At 37.3% G+C, this 15,201-nt stretch overlaps 1 protein-coding gene and 1 pseudogene across 4 annotated transcripts in view; both read left to right on the forward strand.

Annotated features, from left to right (window-relative positions):
- Window positions 1–15,201, forward strand: part of AP3B1 (adaptor related protein complex 3 subunit beta 1) — a 276,626-nt gene that overhangs the window by 131,751 nt on the left and 129,674 nt on the right. For all 4 annotated transcript variants that reach the window (XM_032626082.1, XM_032626081.1, XM_032626080.1 and 1 more), the window contains one exon: window positions 4,888–4,997. In XM_032626082.1, the coding sequence (XP_032481973.1) occupies window positions 4,888–4,997 (110 nt within the window). The remainder of the gene's footprint in view (window positions 1–4,887; window positions 4,998–15,201) is intronic.
- On the forward strand, window positions 9,685–11,914 carry LOC116750830 (annotated as a pseudogene).

Consider the following 15,201-nt stretch of genomic DNA (forward strand, 5'->3'; position numbering starts at 1 on the left):
TTAGGAATAAATGCTGTGAATGAGGCCTCAGTTTCTTTAAAATCTGTAAGATCTTTTGGCCCTCTAAGGGTCTATGATTCTTTGATTTTATATTAGTATGAATACCTCATCATCTTTTTAGATAATGTATCTTACAACCCCAGGAACAGCACTGAGACTCCATTGTTTTTACATATATTTAGTATATTCTTCTTGACCTGTAGGATTTTTATTGTTGTTGACTTCTTCCTTCTTGCCATGGACAGGACTTGTAGGCAGACTTGAAGGTTGCCCTAAAATAGTCCGTTATCACTATGTAATTTTCACTGATAAACAGATTTCTTAAAGATCTTAAGGAGAAATCTGCATTTCAGTTGACTTAGGATAATTTAATTCCTCAGTTAATTTTCTTTAGATAATATATTAGCAAAAGTTGCTTGTCTGAATAACCTTCTTACCATCTACTGTAAACTAAAAGAATTGGGGCAAAGACTATTTTTTGTTTTGTTTTGTTTTATATAATAGGCATTTGTTGAAAAGTTGAATCAGTTGAGGTATTTAGTATGTGTAGAATAGATGAATAAGTTATTCGTCAGCCTATAGAAAGTTTCTGCCCATAAGGAGCTCACAGCCTAATGGAGGGAGGCAATAATAAACAAGTATACTACAGGGCTCCCCTGGTGGCACAGTGGTTGAGAGTCCGCCTGCCGATGCGGGGGACATGGTTTCGTGCCCCAGTCCGGGAAGATCCCACATGCCGCGAAGCGGCTGGGCCCGTGAGCCATGGCCGCTGAGCCTGCGCGTCCGGAGCCTGTGCTCCACAATGGGAGAGGCCACAACAGTGAGAGGCCTGCGTACCGCAAAACAAAAACAAACAAAAAAAGCAAAAACCAAAAATCAAGTATACTACAGTCTTCTTGTATATTGACCACTTACTCAGTTGCCAGCTGTCTGCTCTCATGCAGAACTAGACTACCTGTGTTTGAATGTTAATGTTGTCTTGAATAAATTACACAATCTCCCTGTGCTTCAGATTCCTCATTTGTAAAATGAAGATAATAGTAGGCTGTACTAATCTTGAGAAACTTAAGTGAAATAATCCAGTCACAGAAAGACAAATACTGAATGTTTCTACTTGTATGACGTATTAAAATAGTCAAATTCATAGAATCCAAGAACAGAAAGGTACTTGCCAGGGGCTAGAAGAAAAGGGAAATGGGCAGCTCCTAATCAGCAGGCATCACTTTTAGTTAAGCGAGGTGAATAAGCTCTGGAGATCTACTGTACAACATTGTACGTGTAGTCAGCGGTAAAGTATCATATGGTTAAAAATTTGTTAAGAGGGTAGATCTCATGTTAAGTGTTCTTACCAAAATAAAATTACAGTGTTTAAAAATAGTAGGCTATACTTCTTAGAGTGAGGACCATTAAGTTCTGTTGAGGACAAGGAGAAAGCTTGGAAAGGCCCAGAACATAAGATCACTTTGTACTTGTGGTAGAGTACCACTGCAGTGCTGAGTGAGGTCTTTGAAAACCAGGAGGTAGCATGAAGGAAAAGTAGGGTGGAATTACCCAAAGGGAATGAGAAGGCACCTGGGTAGGGTAGAATAACACCCTCCCCCTCCAACCCAATGCCTAAGATGTCCAGGTCCTGATGCCTGGAATCAGTGAATATGTTACCTAATGTGGCAAAGGGAACTTTACAGATGTGATTAAGATTCTTGAGATACAAACAATAAATGCTGGAGAGGGTGTGGAGAAAAGGGAACCATCCTGCACTATTGGTGGGAATGTAAATTGATACAGCTACTATGGAGAACAGTATGGAGGTTCCTTACAAAACTAAAAATAGAACTACCATATGACCCAGCAATCCCACTACTGGGCATATACCCTGAGAAAACCATAATTCAAAAACAGTCATGTACCACATTGTTCATTGTAGCACTATTTACAATAGCCAGGACATGGAAGCAACCTAAGTGTCCATCGACAGATGAATGGATAAAGAAGATGTGTATATATACAATGGAATATTACTCAGCCATAAAAAGAAACAAATTGAATTATTTGTAGTGAGGTGGATGGACCTAGAGTCTATTATACAGAGTGAAGTAAGTCAGAAAGAGAAAAACAAATACCGTATGCTAACACATATATATGGAGTCTTTAAAATTTTTTAAAGAAAAGGTTCTGACAAACTTAGGGGCAGGACAGGAATAAAGACGCAGACGTAGAGAATGGACTTGAGGGCACAGAGAGGGGGAAGGGTAAGCTGGGACAAAGTGAGAGAGTGGCGTGGACATATATACACTACCAAATGTAAAATAGATAGCTAGTGGGAAGCAGCTGCATGGCACAGGGGGATCAGCTCCATGCTTTGTGACCACCTAGAGGGGTGGGATAGGGAGACGCAAGAGGGAGGGGGTATGGGGATATATGTGTATATATAGCTGATTCACTTTGTTATACAGCAGAAACTAACACGTTAGAAAAAAAAATTCTTGAGATGGAGAGATAATTCATCCAATAATCTTGGGCCCAGTGTAACCAAGAAAGTCAGATGTCAAAAGCAGAGGGTAGAATGATGTCCTTGCTGGCAGGGGGCCTTGAGCCAAGGAATGTGGGTAGCCTCTAAAATTTTGAAAAGGCAAAGAACGGATTTCCCCTTAGAACCTCTGTGGAGAACTTAGTCCTGTTAACACCTTGATTTTAGCTCCATAAGACTTGTGTTAAATTCTGGCTCCAGAACTGTAAAATGATAAATTTGTGTTGCTTGAAGCCACTGAGTTTGTGGTAATCTATAACAACAACAATAGGAAACTAAGGTGCCACCAAAGGGTAAATAATGCCAAATTTATTTCAACTATAGCCAACCCTGCCTCTACATGTGGATAATTAAAATTATACAACTTTTTTTTTTAGGCTAGTTTTGCAATAATACATTTTAAAAAGATAAATTTTTTACTATGGATTCTTTAAAACCACACTTAACCATACTTTACTTTGCATGGTAATTGCTTACTTAACCACTTAATGTTTCCTAGCAGAGTATAAGTTTGATGAGGGCAGAGTCTCATTCTGATTTGTTTCTGTTTTCCTCATAGCTCCAAGAGGTGGTCTTTATAAAAGTAATACCCGCTCATAGTAACATAGAACATTAGAGATAAAATGGTACATTCTGGTTCTGAGTTTGAATTCTTCAGTGCATTTCTCTTTCTTCATCTTTAAGATGATGATAATAAGGTACCTACCACATGTTATTGTGAGAATTAAAAAGAAATATATCATTTTGTAAACGGAAACATTATGAAATATTAATGTATCATTCCCAGGGAGAAAGAGGGGTGTGTGTGTGTGTGTGTGTGTGTGTGTGTGTGTGTATACACAAATATATATAATATGAAGTACATATGTTTAATAATAATTAGAATGATAAAAACTTTTGCTTATATACTTAAACGGGGCTAGATAAGAAAATGTATTTCAGAGAAAAAGAGTAACAAAACACAAGTCATGGTATATTTCCAGAATAATATTAAAATAAACCTATGTGTTTGCCTGGGGAATCTCTAATATCCATGAATCTCAGTTAATAAAAATGCCAGAATAATAAGTAAAGGCAGTGTTGGTGTATTTCTTTGGCATCAGTAACGTTAGTAATCATTTATATAAGATTCATTCCATTAGGTCAGGTGCTCTTACTAGTTTATGACATTTCTCTACCGGTGCCACTAAAATCGTAACTCTGGACCAGTGGTTAGCCTGTGATAACTCAATCTCAGAATCCCAATTTGAGGATCTGCTTCCTAGAGCCACTCCTAGTAGCGATTACTATATTAGTTAAGGCCCTGGCAAGAAACAGATGACTTAAAAGGGACAATTGAAGAGAATTTAATGAAGGAACTGTTTATTTATAAATTGTGGGTGGGATTAAGGGAAACCAACAAGGTATACTGTAACACCCTGGGGCTCGCAGGGTAGCAAGGTGGGAAGCCTTTACCATATGTAGAATTGAAGTGAAGCGGTTTGAGGAGTCGGGACACTTAACAGACCCTGAAGGAGAGAGCCACTCATAGGAACTGAAACCTTCAATAGAGGAATGCTAGCACTGCCAGGGAGGTCTGGCAGGAGAGGGATCCAGGATAATAAATATTCTCTCCTGCCCCCTGATTTCTTGCTGGTGCTTCCTGTTGGCTAAACATACCTGTAAGTGAGGGACAAAGGAATCTGGATGATACAGTCCACAGAAGTCAGCCTCTAAGGGCACAGAGTTGGGCCAAGAAATGCAGAGAGTGGATTCATGCATCAAATGGAAACGGTTTAGCTCACAAGCCCACCCTTTCTGGCTTGAAGTCCATGCTATTTCTATAGTAACACCTTTCCTACTACTAATAATACGTGATACTCACTTTTCTAGACATATCACTTAAGGAATTTTTTTAAAGTTTGCTATTTTCTTTAGAATTGAAAAAATGTTATGTAGATTCTAAGTATTTGATTACCACTATATAACTGCTAGGAATCAAAGAACAGTATTTGAGAGCTGTGATTAAATATCAAAGACAGTTGAACATTATGGTGATTGTGTAATCTAACCTCACTTTGCTTTTCTGAATTAAAGAAGCAGAGATTAGAAAGGGATATCAGAAGCTAGGAGACAGCAACAGAAGTTAGAAATTAAAGTATACTCTCCTACTTTATTTTTATTTATTTATTTTTTTACTCTCCTACTTTAGTTGAAGGTTCACCCCCAAAATTTAGATGTACACTCATGGTTATAGTTTTCACCTAGTCATTTAAGACATGTAGAATGTTTTGCTAATTTAAATTTACATTTTACCAAGAATAATGAGTTTGAATTGAATTATACATATTTAATATGCATAATGTGAATTTTTTTTTCAGAAATAGTTGTTGCTGAAAGTGTGGTTGTTATTAAGAAATTACTGCAAATGCAACCCGTACAACATGGTGAAATTATTAAACATATGGCCAAACTCTTGGACAGTATCACTGTGAGTACCAATTAAGAGATCTTTGCTTTTAGTACCAATTCAGCTGAATTTTATTCAGTAAATTATAGTTTTGTTAAAATAAACAGACATACTGAAGTATAATGGTGAAGAGAGCTGAACTCTCCTTGTTCTAAGATTCCACACTGTTGTGGAAGGGAATCACAAATCTGAAAAAAGGGAAGGATACAATAAATACTGCAGTATTGGCTTGGAATTGGAGATATCAATGTGAACTTCATGGGTTTTTATATAGATAGCTAGATGTGTTGGAGTGTATATGCATGTATGTGTGTGTCTACACACATTTGTATGTACACATATGAATTTGTACATGAGTATACAAGCATCTGTTTCCTAATGCTGTCCTTTAAGAGGGCCTACATGCAATAAAAACCCCAGTACCACTGAGCACACCTAGTGCCCAGATCTTGGGTTTTTTTTTTAAATTGAGGTATAATTTCATACCATAAAATTCACCCTTTTAAGTATATAACTCAGTGGTTTTTGGTATATTCACAGGGTTGTGCAACCACGACCACTCTGTAATTCCAGAACGTTTTCATCATCCCTAAAATCAAGTTCCTAACGTGAAACTCCTGATCCTCCCGTTACTGCAGCCCCTGACAACCACTAATCTGCTTTCTGTCGCTATGGATTTGCTTATTCTGGACATTTCATACAAATGGAATCATATAATAAGTGGCCTTTTCGGTCTGGCTTTTTCACTTAGAGTGTTTTCAAGGTTCACGCATGTTGTAGAATGTAGTACTGCATCCCCTTTTATGGTAGACTTTGGTTTTTAAATTCCATTCAGCATTTTTTAAAGGAACCAGGGCTCCTTAGAGAAATGGCTGATTTCTGAGCTAGGGCAAGGAAAGAAGATAATCTTGGAACATCTTGTTGGGCCATAAAAACAAGACAGTGCTCACAGAATGGTAGGGACGTGTTGGAAAGATACAAGAGCCAGCTTAAAGGAGCCCCTACTGGCTAATTTGAGCAACAAAATAAATGATGGTAAAAGGATTATAACCTATTGAATAGGGTAAGAATCTCTGAATCCACACTTGAATGGATGAATTAATGAATGAGTAAGGAGGAAGGGAAGTTCTTCCTTACAATGCAAAAACAACTAATAATTATAGAAGAACAATGGATGGAATTAGAGGGCTTCCCTGGTGGCGCAGTGGTTGAGAGTCCGCCTGCCAATGCAGGGGACACGGGTTCGTGCCCCGGTCTGGGAGGATCCCACATACTGCAGAGCGGCTGGGCCCGTGAGCCATGGCCACTGGGCCTGCACGTCCAGAGCCTGTGCTCCACAACGAGAGAGGCCACAGCAGTGAGAGGCCCGCGTACCGCAAAAAAAAAAAAGGATGGAATTAGAATAGCCATCACAACAGTAATTGATTCACGCGAGAATCATTAACAAATGCTGAAAACTAGGGGGTGAAATTTTGAGTAGTAACAGGATATTTGCACCGTTTCAAGGTATAAATAACCTCATAAGTTATTCTTAATTTAAAAGGGCAAATTATTGACTTTTGACTTTACAACGGAGAAGCCTAGCAGACACTACCTGAACCAAATGAACATTGTTATCATTGCCAGAAATGGGATTATGTACCTTCTGATAAGATACACCGAATAGAACTCGGCATCAAGTCTGTTGAATTCCTGCCAAAAGTGAATAACTTGAATCTAATCATGAGACAAAACCAAATGAGGGTATTCTACAAAATAATTGTCTTACAGTCTTTAAAAATGCTAATATCATAAAATGGAAAGAAAAACTCAGGAACTTTTGCAGGTTAAAAGAGATTAGAAGGATATGACAACTCTATGTAACATAATTTTGGATTTTCTTTTGCTATAAAGGATTTTATAGGGATAATTGGAAAAATCTCAATAAAATCTTTAGAATAGTTAATAGTATTGGTTCAGTGTTCAGTTTCCTGATTTTTAAATAGTTCTACTGTGTTCATTATATACGGGCATTCCTTTTTTTAGGAGGTTTACACTGAAGTATTTCAGAGTATTAGGGCATATCTACAACTTTGAGTGATTTGGAAACCAAAATGTGTTTGTATATGTAGAAAGCTAGAGCAAATGTAGTAAAATGTTGACATTTGGGAAATGTGGGTGAAGGGTATTCAGAAATTCCTTTTATTCTTCTTGTAAGTTTTCTATACATCTGAAGTTGTTCAAAAATTAAATTAAATTTAAAAATAAATACTAATTTTTGTTCTGTCACATTACATGTCCTTACATTAATATCGCTATACTTCACTTTGCCCATCACTTTGCCCACCAATATAAAATGGTGAGGGTAAAAGAACCTATGTTATTGAAAGTATTGTGTTAGTTAAGAAATGTAAAGCTCTTAGAACATTGCCTGGCACACAGCACCGTGTGTTAGCTGTTATTGTTATTTGTGTCCTATTTCATTCTCTTCTTCCTTTAGAACTAAAGTTTTTGGAAGAATTACCTGAAAAGAATTTTATTTCCTTACCTTCAACTCGTCAACCCATCACAGTCTGATTTTGACACTCCACTACTTCTGCTTTTGCAAGGTCATTGACTGTCTCCTTTTATTAAATCCAGTGGATAATTTGCTGTCCACATCTTTCTTGATCTTTCATTAGCATTTGATTTCGCTGACCACTGCTTCCCTTTTGAGACATTCTCTCCATTGCTTCTGTCTGGTTTTTCTTCAAACTCTTCTCCATTGTGTTTGTCTTTTGCTCTGCCTGTCCCTTGAATGTTGGTTAGTTTGACAGCTAATGTTCCTAACTAGAGGGGTTGTAGTTTAAGGAGGGGGCAGTATATTACAGCCAGCCCTCATATTCGTAAGTTTTGCATCCACAGACTCAACCAACAGGGGGTGGAAATTTTGATCCAGGTTGGTTGAATCTGCATATGCAAAACCTGTGACTGTGTATTTTTTGAAAAAAAAATCTGCGTGTAAGTGGACCCATGCAGCTCAAACCCGTGTTGTGCAAGGGTCACCCTTCTTCCTTGTTTGAGGATGGGGTAATCTATACTCAGAGTCTGTTCAGAGGGATCATATTTGTATAGTTAAAGGTAATAGATGGCTAGGTTTGGAGCGTACTAGTCAGGACCAATTTTTAATCTTTCTAGTGGCAAAGTTTTCTTTCCTTCAGAGTGTTATTAAAGCTTGCAGGGCAGTGACACATTTATCTTAAAGCTAAGAATAATACTCACAGGGTCACTTAGCATCTGATCTTCTACCACATTCTCACCACTGTTCTTTGTCTTCATATCTACTGTTATTGTTGATTAATCATCAAAGTCAGGACTTATTACAAAGACTGTGTATGAGAGGCTAAGAGAGTGGATTTGAAAACCAGATGAGTTGTGTTCAAATTTAGTCTCTGCCTTTTACTAGCTTTGTGATCTTAAGCAATACTTGACTTCTCCCTGCTCCAGTTTTCTTCTCTGTAAAATGGGAACCGTAGTACTAATATCTATAGATCTGTTGTGAGGAATAAATGAGTCAACACATTTGAAACACTTAAAACAGAGCTTTGTGTAAGCTGTAATTATGATCGTGGCTATATTTAAAGTTTTTGAGGAAGACAGACTTAATGATAGGGTTTGAATTTAGTAAGCATCCTTGTTGCTTCAATTCTATTTTACTAATTTATTTAACATAACTCCTGTAGTGCTAATCATATGCCAGGCACTATTCTAAGCAGCTTAAAAATATAAATCACTGATTTTAATAACAACTCTGAAAGGTACGTTCTATTCTGTATATTTTACATAAAAGAAAATTGAGGCACAGAGAGGTTAAGTAACTTGCCTAAGGTCACATAGCTAGTAGGTCTGCTTTCTTAACCAATACATCATGCTGTTTTCCATTTCTAGTCTCTCTTTTTTGTATTCAATTCACTTGCCTACTCACTGACCTGGCCAGGACTTTATTGTTGTTTCCTTTTGATTCCCCTAAATCATTGAGAAATTAGGCATTAGATTGGTCCATATTTGCCCATATGTGGAACAAATGTTTGACATTATTTGTCAGTGATCTATTGATGGGAGATAAGAGGGTAAAATCTTTTCCTCAAGTCTACTGAGATAGGCATCCAGCATCCCTGTGTACCAAGCATCAAATTTCAGTAGTATTTTTAGTCATTGTAACAATCACAAATACTCCTACAGGTATTTAGATACCTTTTAGACAAGTGTTACATCATCTAGTAAGAACCACTTTTCTAAGCAAGAACTAATGAACCACAGCAGTGAACTCTAGTTTGGGGAAATCAAAGAATAGAGATACACAAATATATGTATATATTTATACACATAATTAGAATGTATAAAGATAGACTAGGAATGTCTAACAAAAGTGCTGAGAACTCTTGAAAAAGAAGGGCCATAATATAAAGGAAATTCTAATAATCTGGAACTAAAAATATTGAACAGTCATAGAAAATCTAGGGGTGGGATGGGATTGGGGTGGAATAAATGTGTTTTGAAGGTCTCATGGGAGGAAGAGAGGGGAGAGAAGTGAAATTATTTTCATATTCTCAACTTGTGTTTAAAAAGTAGTAAGGTGCCCTCCACCTCTCGGCACACCGGCCTGTCTCCCCTTCCCATCCCCGACGGGCAGGCGGGCTGCCTGAGGAAGGGGGAGGGGAGGGCTGCGCCGGCCGGCAGGCAGATGACGATGCGGAGCTTCTGCATGGCCCCCAGCTGCACGCGGAAGAGCACGCAGTCGGACCTGGCCTTTTTCAGGTTCCCGCGGTATCCAGCCAGATGTCAGAAGTTAGTGGAGAATTGTAGGAGAGCCGACTTAGAAGTTAAAACGCGTGATCAACTAATTTAACATTACCAATTGTGTGCCAAACACTTTGAGACTTGTATGATCCGTAGAACTAGTCCTTATAGGGCAGTTCTTCGAAATAATGCAATACCAACAATATTTGATCTTACCAACCATTTGAATAATCCACACAGACACAGAAAAAACGAATAAAAGAATTGAGTGAAGATGAAATCAGGACACTGAAACAGAAGAAAATTGATGAAACTTCTGAACAGGAACCAAAACATAAGGAAATAAACAACAGCAATGCTCAGGACCCCAGTGCAGAAGAAGGGGGTGAAGAGCAGGATGAAGACATTTTACCTTTAACCCTTGAAGAGAAGGAAAACAAAGAATACTTAAAATCTTTATTTGAAATTTTAATTCTTATGGGGAAACAGAACATACCTCTGGATGGACATGAAGCTGATGAAATCCCAGAAGGTCTCTTTACTCCTGATAACCTTCAGGCACTCCTGGAGTGCCGGATCAGTTCTGGTGAAGAGGTTCTGAGAAGGCGCTTTGAGACAATGGCAGTTAACACATTGTTCTGTTTGAAAACACAGCAAAAACAGATGCTAGACATCTGTGAGAGCTGCATTCGGGAAGAAACCCTCAGGGAAGTGAGACTCTCACTTCTTTTCCATCGTCATTGATGATGTGGTGGACGTAGCAGAGGAAGAGCACCTGCCTGTGTTGGTGAGGTTTGTTGACGAAGCTCACAACCTGAGAGAGGAATTTGTGGGCTTCCTGCCTTATGAAGCCGATGCAGAAATTTTGGCTGTGAAATTTCACACTACGATAACTGAGAAGTAGGGATTAAACATGGAGTACTGTCGTGGCCAGGCTTACATTGTGTCCAGTGGATTTTCTTCCAAAGTGAAAGTTGTTGCTTCTAGACTTTTAGAGAAATATCCCCAAGCTATCTACACACTCTGCTCTTCCTGTGCCTTAAATACGTGGTTGGCAAAATCAGTGCCTGTTATGGGAGTATCTGTCGCATTAGGAACAATTGAAGAAGTTTGTTCTTTTTTCCATCAATCACCACAACTGCTTTTAGAGCTTTACAATGTAATTTCTGTCCTCTTTCAGAACAGTGAAGAAAGGGGCAAAGAACTGAAGGAAATTTGCCATTCTCAGTGGACAGGCAGGCATGATGCGTTTGGAATCTTAGTGGACCTCCTACCAGCACTTGTTTCGTGTTTAGATGGTATAATTAGTGACACAAATGTTAGATGGAATAACTGTATAGCTGGCCAAGCGTTTGTACTCTTTAGTGCGGTAACAGATTTTGATTTCATTGTTACCATTGTTGTTCTTAAAAATGTTCTATCTTTTACAAGAGCCTTTGGGAAAAATCTTCAGGGGCAAACCTCTGATGCGTTCTTTGCAGCCAGTAGTTTGACTGCAGTGCTGCATTCACTAAATGAAGTGGTGGAAAATATCGAAGTTTATCATGAATTTTAGTTTGAGGAAGCCACAAATTTGGCAACCAAACTTGATATTCAGATGAAACTCCCAGGGAAATTTCGCAGAGCTCAGCACAGTAACCTGAAATCTCAGCTAACCTCTGTGAGTTACTATAAACTCTTAAGTGTTCCAACAGTGAAACACATTATTCAGGAACTGGAAGATATATTCTCAGAACAGCACCTCAAAGCTCTTAAATGCTTATCTCTGGTACCCTCTGTCATGGGACAGCTCAAATTCAATACATCAGAGGAGCATGATGCATTGTTGGAGAATCAAGTGGAAACACAGAGGGAAACATATAGAACTTCCATCCACTATTTATGAAGCCCTTCATCTGCCAGACATCGAGTTTTTCCCTAATGTTTATGCATTGCTGAAGGTCCTATGTATTCTTCCTGTGACAAAGGTTGAGAATGAATGCTATGAAAATGGGCGAAATCATCTCAAAGCATACCTGAGGAACACTTTGACAGACCAAAGGTCAAGTAACTTGGCTTTGCTTAACATAAATTTTGATATAAAACACGATTTGGATTTAATGGTGGATACATATATCAAACTCTATACAAGTAAGTCAGAGCTCCCTACAGATAATTCAGAAACCATTGAAAATACCTAAGAGACTTTTAAAATAGGCTTTCTTTTATATTTGATATTTGAAAAAATCTGTCAGAAATTTGAAAATATCTTACAGAAAAGTTGTAAGGTGTACGTAGGCCACTTAATCACTGAATATCTTGATCTGTAGGCCTCCCATTGAGTACATTAGTCATTGATAATCCGCCTGTTTAAATGGCCCGTTTGAACTCCCATGCTTTGGAGACCTAACTGTTCTTCCAGAAGATAGCATTGAAAGTACCACGTTACACTCTGTGTGATCTCTGCTAATGGCACTTTGGAATTGTATTAGTTAAGTCATTTTAGACATAATATTTATCGCTGTGGATCCAGTTGTCAGGGATTGAATTATCAGTTCTTTGAAGAAATAAATTTTGAGGAGGTATGGGAGGAAGGAATACATTTTATAAAATGTTACAATGAACCTCATGACTGACCTTTGAATGGTAGGAGTTTTAAGTATGCTGTTAAAAATCCGTAAGGGACAGTTAAGAAAATTATCAGACTGTAAGAGAAATGTGTGAGCTTGCCAAACAAGAATTTCAGTGTAGATTCTGTCTTTATCAAATGAAGTTAAAGGAACAAATTATAGTTAAAGTTTGAATGGAAGAGCCTGCCATTGTTGTTCCACATCTGGTTGTTGCTGTTTACATTCTATTCCTTTATTGAGCCTACATCCTCATAACCTTTTTGAACACTTCTGTTTCATGGGCAAGACAGGATCAGAGGCCATGGATACTGACAACCAATTTGTTTGTATTCTTGGTTTTTTTCCAAGACTGTATCTACTGCCTCATCTTGATTTACAAGCAAAACCTAGAAAAACTACAAAAATAAGTGTTTTGTAGTTTATCTGGGAATAATACAGAAAATATTGCTGTTATTTTTGGTGAAGAAAATCAATCTTGTATAGTTTATTTCAACCTAAATAAAATGTGAATTTTGTTTAAAAAATAGTAAGGTGAAAATAGCTTATCTTAGGGTGAAAACAGTGGGTTTTGATAGGGAAAACAGTTAATTCCTTGTGTATAAAGAATGATCGAGAAATGTGTGTCTGGTTATGAGAAAGAAATAAATAGGAATGTGGAGTTCTGTATTCCCCATCATCTTGTGCAGAATTTAGTTAAAACTTGTGCTTTTACGCTTGTTCTGCTCTTGTTAGAAAGGAAGACGCAAAGGCAAGGGAGTGTTAGGGCTTTCAGGAGAATGCAGCTGCTTATACGTGAAACCTGTGGCAGTATATAAGACCCATATCAAGCAAACCACAGACTTTCTTGGAAGAAGAATTTGTTGTATTTGATTATGTCCCTGTATGGGGCTCAGGAAAATGTTTGATTGCATCGACTTTCTCTACAGCAGTTGTTGGAATATTAGCCAAGTACATACTTTCTTACAAATCTATATAGCAAAGCTTGTTTTTCTGTTTTTGTCAGATAGAAGATAACTATTAGTGGAATACAAAATATGGTGGGAATTCCAAATTCACAAAAGGAAAAAAAGAAAAGCAAAATGTAAAGTAAATAAGAAATTTTTAAAAATTAAAATGGAACAGTTAAAATCAAGAAGTAAGATGGAAGAGTAAAAATCAAATATATCCTACTCTGAATATGAATGGATTGCATTCTCTCATTAGAGAAGACAGACTTTCAAATTGGAATGAAAAACAAAAGCCAGATTGAGGCCATTTATAATTAAAACACCATAATCAAAGTGATAAAGGTTGAAAATAAGAAAGTAGGGAAAGAGACATTAAGTGAATACCAACAAGAATTTAAAATTAATTAAAGTCTTTTAACAGGATAACATGGAACATTATAAAATGAAGAAGCCCAATTTACAAAGAAATTAAGAAACATAAACCTATGTGCATAAAAAATATGGCAACCAAATAAATATGTAAATGAAAAATCTATTGGAAATGCAAGGAGAAATAGATAAAATACAGTTTTGGTGGGTGACTTTAATATGCTTTTCTCAAATTAGATATACCTCATAGATTTTTAAGTAAGATGTAGATGTAAGGACACAGAGACACTAAATAACAGAATCAATACTTGATATAGTAAATATAGCTAAAATCTTATATCTCTTGAACAGATAATACCCACTTTTATGGATGTATCCATAGAACATTTACAAAAAATCATTTACTTAGACATAAAGTAAACTTAAAGCTTTTATATTTTTTAACCTTAAGTAATAACATAAGAATTAAATATTTTAAAATGATACCAGAGCAGTTGTGAAGCAAGAAATACACTTTTAAATTAAAGTTTAAAGAAAAAAATACAGGCTTTCCAAAAAGCACAGAAAAAGTAAATACTTTATTTCAAAATGTGTGGGGCATGGCTAAAGCTGTAACTGTCACCATTTTTAAAGTAAAGAGACCAAAAATAAAAGAATTTGATATTTGTCCTGAGACATTTGAAAAATAGCAGTGAAAGAAAGCATAGAAACCTAAGAGGGATCAGAGATGATTGTGTAAAATGGAATACCAAATAAAGATAGTTGAAATTGATAAATACATCTTAAATGTGGTCCTTTGGAAAGACAATAAAGTAGAAAATCCCTCCTGGTTCTGAAAAGGTGGAGAGAAGGCAAAAGTAGACAAATTGGGACTGTGACATAGAAAAGATTAAAATAATTATAAGAAAAACTATATGCAGTTCTATAGCAAAAAAACCCGAACTTTTGGAGAATGAAAAGGTGATGAGTTTTTACCGTTAACGTACCTCAGGAAGCTGAAGTGCTTGAAGTGGGACAAGGAAGAAAGAAGCAAGATGGTTTGTGAGGCACAACCCTAAAAATGGCCAGGGATTGGCGGCACAAGTTACTCCAGAAGAATGTGGTGAGGGGTGTAGCCAACAACAGCTTCAAATCAGAAGTGAATCCCCAGAATCTCTGCTCCAGTCAAGAGACCTATTCACAGAGCAATGGCCATGTGGGAAAGAAAGTGGGCTTTATTAATCTTACCAAGCACTTGAGGACCTTTAAATGTGGGCACGTGATTCTAACATTAAGCCTGAGAGCCTTAAATGAGACCTCTTTCTTACTGAATCTCTGCCTATTTGACCTAAATCCTAGACCCCCTGGATTTTAGAAAGAGCCAATCTGACCAGTGTCAGAGGACAAGAGGACACTATTGAGCATGTTTTCCCTCAGTACCTAAGCCACTTTATCAGGACGAAATCCTGGGCTCATATACCCTCTGAGAGGAGGAGGAACCGAGGTGACAGCTAGACCTCTTCCCACCGTGACCACCTTACTTATCCATAAAACCAGAGGTAA

This window comes from Phocoena sinus, chromosome 3 (genome assembly GCF_008692025.1).
Source record: "Phocoena sinus isolate mPhoSin1 chromosome 3, mPhoSin1.pri, whole genome shotgun sequence".
Taxonomy (NCBI): Eukaryota; Metazoa; Chordata; class Mammalia; order Artiodactyla; family Phocoenidae; genus Phocoena; species Phocoena sinus.